General features: G+C 46.4%; 1 protein-coding gene across 1 annotated transcript in view; it reads right to left on the reverse strand.

Annotated features, from left to right (window-relative positions):
- Positions 1-1,183: 1,183 nt before the first annotated feature.
- The window catches only part of IQGAP1 (IQ motif containing GTPase activating protein 1), a 104,887-nt gene continuing 87,929 nt past the window's right edge, over positions 1,184-18,141 (reverse strand). Inside the window, exons 29-38 of the mRNA XM_044229871.1 lie at positions 17,705-17,937; positions 16,986-17,118; positions 15,679-15,781; positions 15,031-15,166; positions 14,560-14,647; positions 11,761-11,973; positions 10,654-10,820; positions 8,554-8,676; positions 4,468-4,576; positions 1,184-2,780 (exon numbers count right to left, since the gene is read on the reverse strand). Of these exons, the coding sequence (XP_044085806.1) occupies positions 2,667-2,780; positions 4,468-4,576; positions 8,554-8,676; positions 10,654-10,820; positions 11,761-11,973; positions 14,560-14,647; positions 15,031-15,166; positions 15,679-15,781; positions 16,986-17,118; positions 17,705-17,937 (1,419 nt within the window). The 3' untranslated portion in view covers positions 1,184-2,666. The remainder of the gene's footprint in view (positions 2,781-4,467; positions 4,577-8,553; positions 8,677-10,653; positions 10,821-11,760; positions 11,974-14,559; positions 14,648-15,030; positions 15,167-15,678; positions 15,782-16,985; positions 17,119-17,704; positions 17,938-18,141) is intronic.

Raw genomic sequence — 18,141 nt, forward strand, 5'->3', positions numbered from 1 at the left:
CTTACTTGTATTTTGAGTGAGGCTGTGCCCTGGGGCCTTACTTAAAAGGAAGCACCCCCCTTCCCGTTTGCTGTTTACTCTTTCCATAAGCAGCTTCCCCAGGTCCCTTCTGGTGACTTCCCCCGAGGGACCTGGGGTGCTGCCACTCCTAAGAGATCGGATGCTGTAGCGGTTTTAAACTTCCCGCCATCGGCTCACCAGCGGCGGGGGGACATGTGCTCTCCCCACCCCGCTCTCTTTCTCTGGGGAGGCTACTTGAAGCAGATGACACTTAAAAAAGGCTAACCTCCCGGGCTAAACATCGCTTTGCCGTGATTCAGTGAACGGGTAGCCGACTTGGGTTGGCTCCTTCAGAAGGACTGGCAAGGGGGTTGTTTTCTGTTGTGGTTTTCAATCATTAAATCTCGCTTTGGTCGACACTGTTGAACAGGAACTGCTAACAATGAAACTGAGAAAAATAAACACAAACATGAACAAATGACCTTTTATTTCATACAGAGATACAAAGGCAATTGTGTGCAGCGATCTGATGGGCGGTCTGAACGGCTGGAAGTAAATTCACGAGAAATGTCACCATAGCCGGTGGAAGAGAAGGTCAGAGGCGGAGGGACGAGACAGAGAAGGCGGCGGCTAATGATTAGGAGGCCGAAGGGCTACGTGGAGTCAACGCCGCAACGTGAGCTCGTCTGGAGGCATCCCGTGTGATCCGAACCGTAATGCTACCCAGCGACCACCAAAATCTTGAAGTGCGTTTTGTGCTACTTTGCATTAGGAGCTGTATCAAGGGAACTACAATCCTCACAAATAATCCAAACACCGTATTTTACTAAAGGAGCCGTAAACTCTGCTCGCGGTCTGCCACGGAGGCCCGAGGCATCTGGGATGGGTCCCCTGGTAGAGTGAAAGGGTTGACGCTTTGGATGGTCCCAGTGTTTGAGGTGATGCTACTTGTCACAGCATCTGCTTTTGAGCTGAGGAAAATATTCACTGAAAAATGATCTTCAGAAATACAGGAAAAAACCAGGTCAGGCTGATGGCGCGCCACACCTCACCTCTTCCTGGCTGGGGGGCGTCAAGATGCAGGCAACTCGCATTTGCACGGCGGTGGCCCAACTGAGCAAACGGTCTCTCAGGAAAGACACATCTCCAACGCTTACATTTGTAATAGGGACACATCACGTGATTTGTTATTAACGAAACAATTTATTGGTTTCCAATATACATCAATAAATTTTCAAATGTAAGTTTATTTTGTTAAACTTTATGTTTTATGATAAAAGAATACTGAACCAAAACATCAGAGAACACAGAGGCTCAGTAGCATGATTTCCAACATATTTTCCTGGATAAACAGTTGTTTGTTTGGTTTTTTTTCTAAGTATATGACTTTTTATGTAATAACAAAAGCTTCTGAAGCTCAAAGTTTAGAACTGAATTGTTTTTGACTAAACCCAGAAAAATGGGAGCTCATACAATAAAGGCAGGGCAGGCATGGGTAGCAATAGAATGGAAAAAAGTGGGGAAAAGCGATCTTCATACCGAGTTTAGGTCCATTGGCTGGTTTTGTTTGTTTTGTTCTGGTCTATTTAAGGCAGGATTAAGTCCCTGCAACCCTGCAGATAAATCCTAGTGTTGTAGTTATATAAGAAAGTTCTAAGAGTTCAGATATACAAATAAGCCAATTTTTAAAAACACTTTTCTTACAGTATTCTAAAGGCTTTTAAAGCATTATATAAATCTTCCAAATTTCTATCACCCACATTTCAAGAAGTAAATCTACACTTTAATAAGGCACTCTTGAGATAGAAAACAGTTTTGAAGACAATTCCACTCTACGCTAGGGCTGGCCCGTCCGCGCCCCAGGGACAGGGCTGAGTGGAGCACCTTCTGGAACGGAGCCCCCTTCCGCGCACCAGCACAGAAAAAGCAGGCCCGGCGGACCGTTGTGGCCCCCCCGCAGCCGGGTGTGTTCAGTGGGGCTCTCCCACCCCGATCAGAGCTACATCAACAGCACTGCTCACATTTAATGGTGACATTTGAAAGCCATCTCTCCCCTTTGCTAGAAATGTTCCCTTTGAACCCAGAACAGGGACTGCTGTTAGCTCCTGTGCATAAAGGAAATCAGAATGGACGAGAACCAAGGAGACCCTGGATCCCTTCATCTGACCGACAGGAGGGAAACGTACAGGAACTTCACCTTTAAATGACAAGCTAGTGACTGGAGATGACCTGACATTCGAGTCGTGTGCCTTCCAGCGTGTCCCTAGTGCCGAGCGCGCCCACTTCCAAATAACAAGAATTCAAGTCCCACCAACCCTGTTGCTAATTCACACAAACACCAAAGCCTACAAGAGGGTCATGCAGCCTCTCAGCCTTGTACCAACCAAGAGGGATTTTAGTGGAGCACCTGCTCCTTCCTAAGTGACGGGAAAAAAGGAAGGAACAAGAGGGTCAGACTAAGCCTGAAATACAATTTCACTATGAAGAAAGGGCAGTAGAAGTCCCATTAGATTGGGAGGGGTTAAGAGGGTGGTGTTGGGAGTGTATCAAGTTGAGGCTCTGTTCAGGGCTGGGTCTTTGCTTCCAATGAGGAAAGAAGGACCAGAGAAAGGGAACTGTGAGGAGCTTCTTTCCTTCATCCTTCTGGGCTGGCAGCAACAGATCAATTACTTCCCGTAGAACTTTTTGTTGAGGAGGAAGATCAGAAGGTTGACATTTACTTTAGCTCTATTAAATAACTTCATGACCGCGACGCCTTCATACTGCAGCTGCAGCAGGTCCTGTTCAAAGAAACATTTGGCCCGTCAACCAAGTCTGTGGCACGAGACAAGACACAAGGTAGGGAGGAGGGACCCAGAAGGAACGAGGAAAGACAGACATGAAGTGGGGTGAGAAAGGAGTGCCCCATGACAGAACCGTCCCCGGCACAAGCCCCCTGAGAGCCCGAGGAACAGGGCACACTGCTCAACAGAACGTCCTGGTCCACTGGGAGTTCAGAAGTCACGTGGTTCATATCAAAATACACAAAACAGGGAAAGAAAAGGCAGCACGTTCATTCAACATACAGACTTCCTACTTCAGAAGCAACAATATCATGTCTCCAGTTTGTTTAACTGATGGGTCACCTGCAGAAGGTGAAGGCATTTCAATCTAAGATAAACACATGCGTCACTAAAACCAGAACACGGCCACTCGGGGCATCGTGATGGGGTCCGCTAGAGTCTTACTTCCTATTTCACATGAGAAAGCTTTTATGTTTTGAAGGCACGGGGGGAAGGACCTGTTTATTAGGTGTCTACTATGTATGAGTTCCATACTGGGTAAGCACATCAGATAGTGTCTAAGTGCTGATAAAAGTCTTAGAGGTGTGATTATCCCAAGTTTAAAGATGAAGCTTAAAGACGAAGCTCAAAGACGGAGTGGATCTGGACCCGAGTAAAGCCCCTGCTTCTCCCACTGCCCTCCACTGTCCGGAGCACCTTTAGGAAGTGAGCGGTCTCACCTGTAAACTTCAGAAGAGAGGCAGGTGATGAGAGAGCAAGAATCAGAGTGCTTGAAAGAATCCCCAAGTTCAAGTTCAACCAGTTCAGCTTCTGGAAAAATCCTAGGGGCTCCATGAGGACAAAGGCCCTGGTGGGTCACCTGATCTTCACTCCATATTTAATGCCCCTGTGCACGGATGAGCACGCCACCTGAGGGGGGCTAGTGAGCCCGCACAGCCCTGGGGACCCTGAAGGCCTGACGGGGTCTCCTTTCACGAAAGCACCAGGGCATGTGCACCATGGAATCATGGAATCACTGAGAAGGCAATGAAGATACACTACAGTCCTTACGGAGCTCACAGTGTGGGGAGCGCTGGTCGGAGTGGTAACATGTATAGAGGAGGAAAGGACAAGGACTTGGGGGAAGGGGGAGGTCGGCAGGTGCAGAGAGGGCCCGTGCCCAGGCCAACAGGGTAGAGCAGTGAGAAGGAAACGGGGCTGATGAGGACAGAGCCCAGGAAGCCTCGAGGTACCTGGGGCTTTGCTAAGGTGTAAAACCTAGAGATACTACAGAATAAAAATTAGCCAATACTATGTTATAAAATGATTCACTGCAGAGTTCTTCCTGAATTTAAAATGGGATTTAGTTTACAAAGATGCAATTTGCACACAGCTTGTCACAAATACAACTTTAAGCCCTACCTCAAATCAAGATGAGAGAAAACATTTCAAGCCACTGAACAACAGGAAGCAGAAGCTTCAGACAAAAGCTTGGAGAAGATATCCTGGCCTGCCAGAGCTCTGCGGGAGTGCAGACCATGGCAGAAGCACAACAGCCCTTGCTCCTTCCCTGGCTGCATGCAGCCCAGCTCACTGCGGGTGTGGACAGCCATCCCCGACCCAGTTCCTTTTCACCTACTCTCCTGCCCCGCTGAGAACAACCACCTCACATCAGAGCTTTCGGTTCTGCATGGTGCGTACCCACCTGATAATGCAACATAAACGTCTCCATCTGAACGCCCATGAACTTGGCTTTCACTTCAAAGTCTCCAACTTCTTCTGTTGGACTGATTTCAAAGATAACATTCTTAAACCTGTTGAAACATAACATCGTTAAGGGTGTGATTTTTACGTTCTCGTATAAAAATATTTTACGAAATGTAGAAAGGAGATTAGCAATCTTCAAGGGGCGGCTGGGTGGCTCAGTTGGTTAAAGGTCTGCCTTGGGCTCGGGTCTTGATCTCAGGGTTCTGGGATCGAGCCCCCTGTTGGGCTCCCTGCACGGCGGGGAGTCTGCTTCTTCCTCTTCTTTTGCCCTTCCCCCCTCTCATGCTTCCTCTAATAAATAAAAATTTTAAAAAAATCTTCAAGAGAGTAAAGGGGTACAAACTCAAGGTCCAAAGTATTTCCACGGGTGAAGCAGGGAGTGGCCGCCACTCTAAGTGCCACACACTTATAGACCTTGGGAGAGGCCACAACCTCTGCCTGCAGCCCTTGCGTTCACAGCAAGAGGGACCACTGAGGACGGCCACGAAGGCCTCTGAAGGGATGATGTCACACGAATTCTCTTGGCCTTCCCTGTGGCCACTGCTGAAATCTAATGATAAAAGCATAATCAAGAGGAAAGAAAGGGAGGAAGGGTGCGTGTGAGAATGCACCGTGTTTGACAATTGCAAGGGGTGTGTAAGGAAACTAAAAGGAGTAAGAACAAGAAGAGCCATGAGGGGAGCTGCCCTAGATATCAAGGCACTGGGTACCCAGTACCACCAAAGATACACTGCTATTTCCTGAAAATATTTAAGGTATCATTCACTCTCAACCTGTTATGAACTGGCTTGAAATTTTTTTTTTTTTACACGAGCTTGGAAATTTTATAGCAACAGGAGAAGGTGTTCCCCAGATGATCAAATTACATCAGCCCGAATTTCTGGAACTCAACTACGGAGAAAACTTATCTCCCAGAAACAGAGCTGAGAACCATGAATGATGCAAAAGAGGCCAAGGAGAAGCTACGAGAGAGGTCACAAAGTCCCCGCACGGAACATGAGCATCTGATTCAACAAGAGGTCCTCACTGGTCACTCCCTGAAGGTAACTTCCTGTGATAATTTTACTTTAACCAGTTTGCTTTGTTATCTTTTTTTTTTTTTAGATTTTATTCATTTATTTGTCAGAAAGAGAGAGCACAAGCAGGGGAGCAGCAGGCAGAGGGAGAAGCAAGCTCCCTCTGCTTTAGGTTTTCTGATCTGAAGTAACATATATTCATTATTGAACTTTGGAAATTGGTAAAGCATGAAGAAAAAGAAAAGGCACCTATAATTTCACAAGCCAAAGACAACCTCTAAAATACTCAGTGTATGTTCTTCTGTGCCTCTGTTCACATAAAGTTTATCTAACCACCCACTTACTTATCTACTTTTTTTTTTAGCATAAGTTATAAATATAGTCCTGTAACCCATCTTCCCTCTGATAACATTTTGAGAGTTTTTCACATTCTTTGAAAGCATCCTTTTTAATGGCCACATAATATTCCAAGTTAGAGTTAAAATTTAACCATTCATCTACTGTTCAACACTTAAGTTGATTTTACTGTTTATATTATTACGCTTATGGTACATGTTTATATGTAAATCTTTGGGTTTTTTTTTTTAAAAGATTTTATTTATTTATTTGACAGACAGAGATCACAAGTAGGCAGAGAGGCAGGCAGAGAGAGAGAGAGAGGAGGAAGCAGTCTCCCCGCTGAGCAGAGAGCCCGATGTGGGACTCGATTCAGGGACCATGAGATCATGACCTGAGCCGAAGGCAGCGGCTTAACCCACTGAGCCACCCAGGCGCCCTAAATCTTTAGTTTTTTACCTCTGATTGTTTTTTTATGACAGATGCCTCAAAATGGAATTTCTGGTCAGAGTATTAATTTTTTTCATTATAAAAACCACAAGACAGGGCTCATTATAAAAACCACAAGCAGGTGTTGAGCATCTGCTGTTGGCTCTGGTCATGGTCCTGAGGTCCTGGCATTGGGCTCCCTGCTCAGAGGGGAATCTGCTTCTCCCTCTCCCACTCCCTCTGCTTGTGTTCCCTCTCTTGCTGTATCTCTTTCTGCCAAATAAATAAAATCTTAAAAACAAAAACAAAAAACTACAAGACATAAAATTTACCATCTTAACTATTTTTAAGTGTGTAGTATGTATATATACGTACATACATATGTATATACATACAGACACACACATATACAATGGAATATTACGCAGCCATCAAAAAGGAAATCTTGGCATTTACAATGATGTGGATAGAACTAGAGGGTATTAAACCAAGTGAAATAAGTCAACCAGAGAAAGACAATTATCATATGATCTCACTGATAATGAGGAATTTGAGAGGCAGGGTGGGGGTTGTAGGGAGAAGAGAGGAAAAAATGAAATAAGACAAAACCAAAGAGGGAGACAAACCATAATAGACTATTAATCTCAGGAAACAAACTGAGGGTTGCTGGAGGGGAGTATTCTGAAGGGATGACATCATAGGAATTCTCTTGGCCTTCCCCATGGGTACTGCTGAAATCTAACAATAGATTGGGTGGCATGCGGTGGCTGGGTGAGGGATATTGGGGAGGGTATGTATTGTAATGAGCACTGGGTATTATCTAAGACTGACGAATCACAGCCCTGTACCCCTGAAACAAGTAATACATTATATGTTAACTTAAAAAATAGTAATTAATAATAATACATACATACTTTTCCATGTTTTTGAATTCAGTAGTTAAAAATAGTATCCCATTTTAAAACTTTGAATTTTTAGAGTCTGGATGAGTTTGCATGTGTATGTGTGTTTGTGAATCATGGCATACTATCTGTATTTTCTTCAGTCATTTTTCAGTTGGAGACCTTGGTCCTTTTGAGGTTTTTTTTTTTTTGTGTTGAGCACTTTATGTATTTTTTTTTTTTTTTTAGATTTTTATTTATTTATTTGACAGAGAGAAATCACAAGTAGACAGAGAGGCAGGCAGAGAGAGAGAGAGAGGGAAGCAGGCTCCCTGCTGAGCAGAGAGCCCGATGCGGGACTCGATCCCAGGACTCTGAGATCATGACCTGAGCCGAGGGCAGTGGCTTAACCCACTGAGCCACCCAGGCGCCCCGCACTTTATGTATTTTTTGAGTTTGTCTCATATTTATATCTCTTCCCTTCTTTTTGTCATTATTTTCTACTGTTCAAATGTCACCCACTTTTTTTTTTTTTTGCCTGTCTTTCTTCTTTTTAATTTGCTGTTAAAGGCTCTGAAACCAGGTTACAGGGACACCTTACTGGCTCAGTCAGTTAGGCATTTGCCGTTGGCTCAGGTCATGATCTCAGGGTCTTGGGATCGGGCCCCACATTGGGATCCCTGGTTAGTGTGGAGCCTGCTCTCCCTGTCCGTCTTCTTTTGCCCTTCCCCTGCTGCTTATGCTCTCTCTCTGACAAATAAATAAATCAAATAAATAAAAATCTAATAAATAAAATAAGAAAAAAAGAGAGAAATTAAGTTTCATCTCAAACAAACCTGTTGTTTTACTAGACTCAAAATCAGCAAGCTCAGCTGCCAGAGGTCACAGGGCCAGCTGGGTCGGTATATAACAATGCCTGCTAATGATAGCCAGGACAGGTTCGGGAACCATGTCGACAGCAAGCTGGCACATCCCAGGAAAGAGAAGGAGGGTAATCCCCTGATTCCCAGCCTCAAATGAAATAAAGTAAATTCCTCTTCTTGTTATTCTTATTGATTCTTGGCTTAGACACAGGAGAAAAAGAAATGGCATCCTCCTTTAAAGAGGAAAGGTTAAGATGGGGCCCACACAAGCAGGTACGAACACAGCCTGGAGCAAATATTCCACAACAAAGGAGAAGAAATACTTTCCCTTCTATGACAGACAAATTAACTCTGACTATTAGGCCTAGTGCTGTCCTAAACAGATATATAAGTAGATAGAATATATGAAAATGACCAACCACGTAACAAAAATAAAGGCAGTAAGATAAAGAGGTAATGAAGTCAACATATAAGACAAAGTAAAAAAGTAAATACTCACTGGTTCACTTGTAGGTCCTCAATTTCCAGAAGGACTCCTTTTTCATGTAGTCTTGCTGCCGTGTATTTCAGAGAAATCTTTTTGCTTTTCTTTCCTTTCATTTCCCTAGGTTTCTTGGAGACCCTGTGGGGGGGGGAAATCATGCCATTATCACTTTCTTTCTTTTTTTTAAAGATTTTATTTATTTGACAGAGAGAGCACAAATAGGCAGAGAGGCAGGCAGGGCGGGGGTGGGGAAGCAGGCTCTCCACTGAGCATAGAGCCCCATGTGGAGCTCAATCCCAGACCCTGGGATCATAACCTGAGCTGAAGGCAGAGGATCAACCCACTGAGCCACCCAGGTGCCCCCATTATCACTTTCTGTATGTAACCGTGTACTACAAGTCTGTCAATAGTTCAAGGATATGAGGTCAGAAAACGAACTTCCCATACACCAGCCTGAGTAACATACTGATTCTAAAATGGCAAGTTAGTATTAGGATTAACCTGAGCAATCTCTGCAGAGGAAACATCACTAAATTGCTTTTGCCTTTAATTGTACTTGCAAACCCACCATGAATTTAACCTTCTAACACCAACATGAAGGAACTATATTGAACCTCAGGGGAGTCCCTGTAAGCCCTGTGCCCTGGCAGGGCAAAAATAAATATATCTCAGAATAAGTAATGTTTAGAAGACTTTAAACCAGTATAGCAAATACAGAGGAATGGGGACAAGTAAAAAGAAATAGACCTTAGGAGGCTATTGGGATAATCAAGGTAAGAAGTGATTTTTCAAAAATAAACATGGGAAGACTAGAGATCCCTGAGAACTGGGATTTGAGGCTCCACAGAAGGCCCTCAAGAGATGGGGCGGGAATGCTGGTACAGGAGTTAAAGGGTGTAACCACCATAGAAGGCAACTGAAAGATCTATAGAAATTACACCTGTACAAAATCTTTCATCCAGTGATTCCACATCCAGGAATTTATCCTCAAAAATATGCCCACATCTGCAAAATAACCTAGGTACAAGAGGTTTTGGTATTTGGTGCAGAATTTTTTAAGTAAATAACTAGAAGCAACACAAGTGTCTCTGTATGCAATGGGGTACCACAGAGCCCCTCTGTCTGCTTAGAATGCCTATAAGCAACGACGACCCTGTGGCAACAAGCACATCTAGTGCATGGATTTTGGTTTCTAAATACCACTCTTCATTAGAAAGCACCAGGAATGCTTGGAGAAATGGCTAATTCCAAGCCTGGGGAGGGGAAAGTACAAGTTGAGCCAGAACACCTGTGTCTATATGAAGTCAAGAAGTGCTCAAAGAATGATGGGGAAGGCCAAAAGGTCACAGGAACCAGCCTCACAAGCTGGGTTGGGTGGGCCCGACTTTCATCCCTACCTCACCTCGGTCTTCTAGGGAGGGAAAGAGAGAGCCGGAGTGCAGGCAGAAGAGTAAGGAAGCCAGAGAAGGGGAGCTCATGTGGTAAAATGCCAAAAACAGGTGAAGAGTACATATTGCTCTCTTCTCTCAACCTTTCTGAAGTTGGAAAATTCTTAAACTTAAAACTGAGAAGTACAAAATAAACTAACTCTAGATAGCAATGCAAGTAGAACTTGGACCTACCACCCCATCTCTCTGGGTCCTCAGTTTCCCTCCCTATAGGATGGGCATGCTGCTAATCATCACTGGAGCCAGCTGGGAAAAAGCTGGGGTCTGGGATCCTGGCCCCAGGAGGTACAGAGAGAGGCCAGGGGATCAAAATGTCTATCATATTCCTTAAGTGATTTTGAGGCACAGCCGGGTTTGGGGAGCACTAACTAACCCCCTTCCATGATTCTTTCATTTCTAGGGCCAATAAGATATTTTAGAACAGGGATGTTTAGAAATAAGCACCCTGAAGTACCCCCTCCATTATTTATTTACATCACACAATAACAAATGGAACTAGGTAATCATGCAAACAATCAGAAGCAAAATCAAGAATTAAAGCAAAAAATAACACACACGTTTTAAGTAAGAACTTCCAAGGTCACTTCAGTTGCCTCTATTTCTTTTTCCCTTGATGCTGATTCTTTAAAAAAAAAAAAATTTAAAAAGTACATATATATACACTCACTTGCCCTTGCTGGCCAAGTTATCCAAGCAGGTTTTGATATAGCTTTTGTAGTAATCCACCTGCTCTCCATAGAAAGTGGCCTTCGAGTTCAGAGCAGCGTAAGTTTGTTGCAATTTCACCAGCTCGGCCTTCCTTCTCTGTCTGTATCTCCGCTGATTCCGAATGTCCTAAGACAGAATTTTCAAAATTAGGAAAATGACGGTAGGTGTCACATACTTCTCATATCATCCATGGCAGAGCCTAGCAGTGCTCAACTGCTTGCGTGATCACACGCAGCAATTTTTAAAGATTTTATTTATTTATTAGAGAGAGAGCAGAGCACATGCACGAACAAGCCATGGGTGGGGGGAGGGGCAGAGGCAGAGGGAGAAGCAGACTCCCTGCTGCTCCATCCCAGGACTGGGTGATCATGAGCTGAGCCGAAGGCAGATGCTTAACCAACTGAGCCACCCAGGTGTCCCAACAACATCAATTTATGTTCAAAAATTAGCAAAGAAATTCAGATCTCATTAATCTTTTTCCCTGTCTATATTTTCCCCGTCTGTATTACAGATAGGGAAATATGTTACTTTTACAGAGTTCCATGTTCTTGTAATTTGCTTGCAAAGCTGGTTTAACCTCTAAATACGGTGTCAGGAGAGGGAAGAAAAGATCATCTTACTGTATCAGTTAGCAAGCTCCCTAGTGTGCATGGTACTGCCTTACTGGACCAGCAGTGCGCCAGCCCACACTCTGGGCCCACACCAGAGCCCCTTACTTGGGAAGACTGACACAAATCAAGTATTTCATGACCCACTGGATGTGAATTTATGTGTCACAGCAGTCATTAAAAAATCTAGAGGACTTCCTTAAGGCCAAAGACCAATCAAGGCATAGGAAGCTCTAATTAGGGTCTCTCCCTAGTGACATAGGCCATGGAGTAAGTCATCAAAGGGCAGGCAAGGTCCCTGTGCTGGAGAAGCTGACAACAAGCCCTCAGAGAAGAGGTCCCTGACCTGCCTGTGCACTGAAGGCATGCTGTCCTCCAAATGGCTACAGTCACCTCACAAGCCGCTGAGACAGGCTTGCGCATGCCCAGGCTGCCCCTGCCCATGCCGCACGCAGTACCTTGGCAATGTCATTGATCAGCTCCTGGTATCTGTTCTTTGGGTCCACTGTCCCAAGCTCTGTTAGCTTCTTCAAGCCCGACTGGATCTTCTCCTTCTTCTCCTGGAGGGTGAGGTTGCTGTCTTCCTTTACGAATTTGGACTTTTTCATCTTGTCGGGAGTTTTGGCGTCACGAATAGCGCGCCTCTGCATGGCCCTCTGATGTTCTGCTTCCTACAGACACAGAGAAGAGAAAGAAGTTGCTGGCAAGTTCAGCACACTAACCCAAAACTCGAGTCTACAGAGCATATCCACACCCGGATTTATACAGCTCTGACAGTTCATTCTGGAAACAGAGGGAACAAACCTGCCCTCTGACAATGGACAGAGAAACTGCATGGAGCATGGGCGGATCTCCTCTAGAAGAGATTACATCGCTGAAATCACACGGCCTCATGGGACTTCTGTCCTGGATTTTCTCGTACAGTTAGGAGACTGGGCTCCAGTGCTACAAAATCCCTTGTTTTTTTCCTATCACATTTTGAGACACGAGAGTCATTTAATTTTCCCTGAAACACAGCTTCGCCCTTGGGTGAATGTTGTAACCACACCAAGGTGATACCAGTGCTCAGTCGATGCTTTTGCCACCTAGACCAGGCCGGGTCACGCAGACGGCCTCCCCCCGCTCTCAAGCATGCTGTAAATGCCAGTTTCTAGAGAATGAAAGTCCTTCCTGCGATTCTTCTTTAGGCAGTCAACATCCAACGTTTGCCCATTATGTCTCTGCCCAACATGACCCACACCACTAATCCATTTTTCTGGTGCTTTCTTCCTTCTTCAGCTCCCTGCAATCTGGCTCTCATGCCCAACTACCACCCCTCATTCGTACCCTCTGCACTTTCTCCCTGCCCTAGGCATGGCTTTGGTACCTCCAAGGGACCCGTGGCAGTTTCTCTCCCATTGTTCATTCTCAAAACCTCACTCATCACATCTATGCGGACAGATCTCACATCTCTGCGGCTAAGCCTCTGGTACCGCATTCTCAACTGTCTGTACCGGGACGCTCCCATTTGGAATGGCTTGTGACTCCTCCCAAACTGGAGCAACTCCCTCTCCCAGAATGCCCCTTCCTCCTGCTGTCAAGACCACTCCGCATCGCACAAGACGAAGGGCATAAGCCCTGGAGTCAGAAGGCGTCTGATCCAAGATTGGTTCTGCCTGGACACGCGGACGGCCGTGGGCCAGTTATGTGAGCTCTAACGGTCTGAGACTCCGCGGCTGTAACAAGAGGATGAAAAGACTCACCTCCCAGAGGTAGTGGGAGGGGACATGAAAGAACACGGGTGAGAGGCCCACACTAACAGCAGGCTCTCATTCAAGATGGGGTCTGCCTTTCCTCCCGTCAAACAAGCTGCAGTGGCTGGTTATGATTCTCCTCTCGTCCCTCCCACACATCTAGTCAGTAATCAATCATGGCATGAAAGAGCTGAGAGTTCATTAGAAACAGTGGTTTTCAAGGAGTCCTGGGAGCCGCAATAAGGGACACCCACAGGTACCCAGAACCCTGGGGGCGGGGTTGCGAGGGCCCGGAGCAGCTCCTGTTTTTCCTGCTTCATAATCGTGCTTCCCAGTAAACTCTCGTCTAACAAAAAGGATATTTGTGCTCAACATTTCAAACAAATGACCTATTCTTCACACTCTACAAATGCAAAAGAGGGATCTTAGACAGGAAGTGCCTCATCCACCACTTCCCACCGCCAAGCCGCCCCCGACCAGTGGGGCCGGACTTGATCCCACAGCTCCGTTGCTCGACCACCATCTGCTGTGAGAGCCGTAAATGGTCCCAGGGTTACAGAAGTCCTTTACTCTGCATCTGTCCAGTGCTAAGCAGGGTTCGACTTAATTTGTTCTCGGTCTTACTCCTCCCTGCTCACCCTCACCCACATCTCCATTCTAGAAAGGTCAGAGCAACCATATGTCAGGCCCTTCCCTCCCCCACGCCTGTTTGCGTGGACTCTCCTGCCCAAGACGCCTCTCGTGTACGCGCACACCCAGTCCCATCCACGCCTCCTGAGTGTGGCTCGGGTCCGCGTCTTCTGACGCTTTGCTCCTCACTGGCCTCTTTCCTGAGCTTTGGCTATTTTTAAAGCCAACATCCAAGTCAATTTTTATTTTTTTATTTTATTTTTTTTTTTTTAAAGATTTTATTTATTTGACAGAGAACACAAGTAGCAGAGAGGCAGGCAGAGAGAGGAAGGGAAGCAGGATCTGCACTGAGCAGAGAGCCCGATGTGGGGCTCGATCCCAGGGTCCTGGGATCATGACCTGGGCCGAAGGCAAAGGCTTTAACCCGCTGAGCCACCCAGGCGCCCCCCAAGTCAATTTTTAATGGTTTTCTAAGTATTTCAGCTCTGTATGCCACATTTCTCCAACTAGATCCTGAGTTCAGTGAGTTCAGGAGCTACATTCTGAAATTTTCTTCTATCCACCAAGGCACTTAGCACAATTCTAATGATACAATAATATTCAATCGATTATCAGACAGACTTGCCGATTCTGCCTCAGTTAATTAAATTAACACGTACACAGACTGCATGAGCCGTGAGCCTGATGCCCCGGGAGCAGCGGCCTCTCGACGTGGGAGCCAACAACTTGCTCGGAGGCTCCAACCCCCACCTTGCCCGGTCATCCAACAGCTGATGGACGGGATCACTGTTCTGGGCCGCCCGCAGGGAGGCATCTCCTGGGATTCGGGCCCCACCCCCTCGCCCATGGCCCACATCAATCATGGGAGCTCCTGTGCCCCTTGTTAAGTTTTACCTGTTCACTGGTGGCTGGGGTTTCCAGGATTTCCGTCAAGGTCTCGCCTGGCTGGAACCGGATGACGTCCACAATTAAACGTTTCGTGCTAAAAGGAGATGGGGGGAGAGCGTCACCGTCACCAGGTCTCCCACCTTCCCTTGCACGGAGCTGAGCAGCAGCACACACGCCGCTTCACACAGGGCCCGCAGGGCAGCTGCTAGCACAAGGCACTCGAGGCCCCAGGCTGATAGCGCGGGTACCAGGCTGAGGATTTCTCAGGAGTGAGTTTCACCTCAGCTTCTTATTAGCCACTGAGGCAGGTAAGCCCTGCGCCGAGTATAATAGATAAGGGCGGCCAGAATCACGACAGGCTTAAAAGGTCGCGGTGATGGTTTCAGGGACGAACAAGTGGACGTGTCCGCCAAAACCAAGGCATCACTGTGCTGCGTCGGCCTCCTTCCTCCCACTCCCGACACCCCCAGCACTCACTTCAGCAGGATGGTCCGAGCGTCCATTTCCGCATTCTCGTCGCCAGGCACGTCAAACTTGTTGGTCAGCGTGAGGGACACTTCTGTCTTAGCCAGCGCCTCCTTATTGGGGTCATTTAAATTGCCAGCGCTCTCTCCTGCAGTTTGGGGAGAGGAGAGAGGATCAGCGTAACAAAGAGAGGAGACCCTGGAGGACAGATGTTAATACTCGAATGCTTGCCCAAGGAGATAGGAATGCCAGCCTCAGGTGCCTAAGAAGATATGGGAATAAGCCAGCAGCTCTGCTGTGGCAAGGACACCCTCTTGTTGAGAAATAAAGAAACTAAAGGCCAAATGACAAAAGCAAAGGATCCATAATAACAATTTCATAAATGCTTACAAGCCATTTCAGTCATTGTAATATAACAAATCTCTAAGATATCCTGTTCATTTCCTTTATAGGACTTCTAGGATTATGTGTATAATATCCATGTGTAAAAGTCCCCCTTCCACTGGACCTCAGCTCCTCAGAGACAGGGGTGGGACACATCTGTTGTCTTCCCTCAGGCACACTCAGAGCTGGAGGGACGCAGAGGCGGAGAAGGTGGCAGTTGAGCCTCCCTCCAGCACCTTCCCTGTCACCTTCTGGGTGGTTAAGCCAGAACTTTACCTATCAGGGACTCGATGGTGGGCACCTCGCCCAGGTCGTCCAGCAGCTCATGGATGGGATCGTTGTGTTCCGGAGCAATGGCGTCCTGATGATCCAACAGGAGCTGCATGGAACACCCAGAAGTCAAGTCCATGTGCGACACAGCCTATCAGCCCTGAGCCCCACCAATTAGGCCCGACAGCACAGAAGGGTCTGATAACCAAGCTCCTGCATTCAAAGAACTGACGGGCCAATCCCCAGCAAATCAAGCCAAGTCAACCGTACGACACATGAAGCATCACGCTGGCCTCTGCTGGATGACTTAGGGGATAACGCACGGAGAAGAAATACCAGTATAGTCTCTACCTCGTGGATAGGAGGGATTTAAGCAGACCCTACATGGGGGAGAACGACAAACCCCACAGACTTCAAAATCCAAAGTTATAATGTACCCTAAGACAAATTCAAAAAATTCACATGCACACTCGTACTTAATGTGTGCTACTTACGGCATCTCTTAGGTCAGAGAGAAGTACACTGGACCCATGACCTCATCTTGGGGACACTGAAGCAGAGCCTTTAAGATACTATTGTCCTAAGGGATACCCTCAGAGAGTATAGTACCTGAAATTTCCTTTACCTTTTTTTTTTTTAAGATTTAATTTATTTATTTATCAGAGAGAGAGAGAGAGAGAGAGAGAGAGCATGAGCGCACAAGCAAGGGGAGCAGCAGAGGGAGAGGGAGAAGCAGGCTCCCTGCTGAGCAAGGAGCCCAGTGTGGGGCTCGATCCTAGGACCCTGAGTTCATGACCTGAGCTGAAGGCAGACACTTAACTGATTGAGCCACCCAAGCTTTACTTTTTATGTATTTCCTCATTTCCTGTTTTGTTTCTCCAAATGAGAAAAGAATGAATTACAAAAATATTGGGGGGAAAAAGAGCACCCAAGGGAAATCACTCTAAGGGCCACAGAGGAAAAAGTGGGTATTTTAGATGTTGAAAAATCAACCTCGGTGTTGGGCCACGACAAAGAGATCAGCGCTCACAATGGTGACTCTGGAGCCCACCCGTGGTGACTCTGTTTCAGTGGGCCTGTCGTGGGGTCCAGGAACGTCATTTGTGACCATCAGCCCAGGTGACTCCAATGCAGAGGGCCTCGGATCACTTTGAGACACTGAGCAGATCTTGTTAATACGCAAAGGGAAACAAGGCAGATGTGATGTCAGCGAGACCAAAGGAAGGGGAGGTATCTGGCTTTCCAGAGATGGTAAGCAGCACCCAGGGAAGGCAATTACAAGGAAGTTAAGTAATTAAAGAAAAAATACTTACAGTGTGGGTGTTGATGATTTCACCAATAGAAATGTAGATCACTGGTTTGGTGAGGGTCACTAAATCAGAATATTCATCCACATTAAATTTATCCTGAAGCTCTGGGACATCACAAGCAGTTTGGAAAAACCGTCTGAAAATAAACATGAGAGCCAGATTCCCCAGGTGACACGTGTGCAGAGTCGGCGAGAAGATATCCCACAAACCTCCGGAGTGAGGCGTTCAAAGAGAAGACCGTCAGTCCAAAAATTCCAGAGAAGCTGCACGTGTTCGCTGCTCTTCCTGGCCTCTGGGTGGCGGTTCTAATAACTTCTCCCTCCACCCAGTTTTAATTCCACCCACAGGAACTGCTCACCCATAATTTAAGACCGTTTGCAAACACCGGAGTCATTAGGCAAACCAACTTTATCTTTAAGACAATGTCCTGAACTCACAACTGGATGTTTAATTTACAAATGCTGAAAGCACTCTCCAGTTCTTCTCTGATTACAAATTAACGCCTGCCCAATGCGGGTTCACTGCTTTTATGCTAAGTGTGGGCTATTCTGTTGGAATATATTTTAACAGCTCAAAATCCTCTTCTTCACATCCAGAAGCTATGAGCACATCAAACATATATCCGGCAGCACAGCAGGGTCCAGGGAAAGCCAAGTGTGGTATCTATTTTTGTCCCGACACTCAGAAACACGCCCACAAGTACCTTGTTCCTTTTCCCCTACCTGAATTTCTGGTAGGACTGGGAGAGATACTCGTTAATGATGCCCAGGTGCGCATTATCTCCCAGAAACATCTTATTGGAAGCTGCATGCTGGAGCATCTTGGCAATGGAGCCAAGATTTCGGCGTTGGTCCGTGGTGAGCTGGCCTCCGGCTGACAGGTCAATGATATCAAAGGCGTCGGGAGCGACAATGGCTGGATTCATGTATCGATAGTAAAGCAAGTTACCAATAATCTGCGAACAGATGGAAAAGAGAGATGGGTGTTAAAAACCATTCCACCGAGTAAGCCACAAACGACTTTGCTAGCAAAGAAAAGCAGAAAATGCAGTCCTGTGGGGAAAAGTAAACACCATGCATGCACCCACACATGCACACATGCACACACTTCCTCGCAGGGTCTGAAATTAGCACGACCAAACATCCCTCGGTTGGACACA

The sequence above is a fragment of the Neovison vison genome, chromosome 13 (assembly GCF_020171115.1).
Source record: "Neovison vison isolate M4711 chromosome 13, ASM_NN_V1, whole genome shotgun sequence".
NCBI lineage: Eukaryota > Metazoa > Chordata > Mammalia > Carnivora > Mustelidae > Neogale > Neogale vison.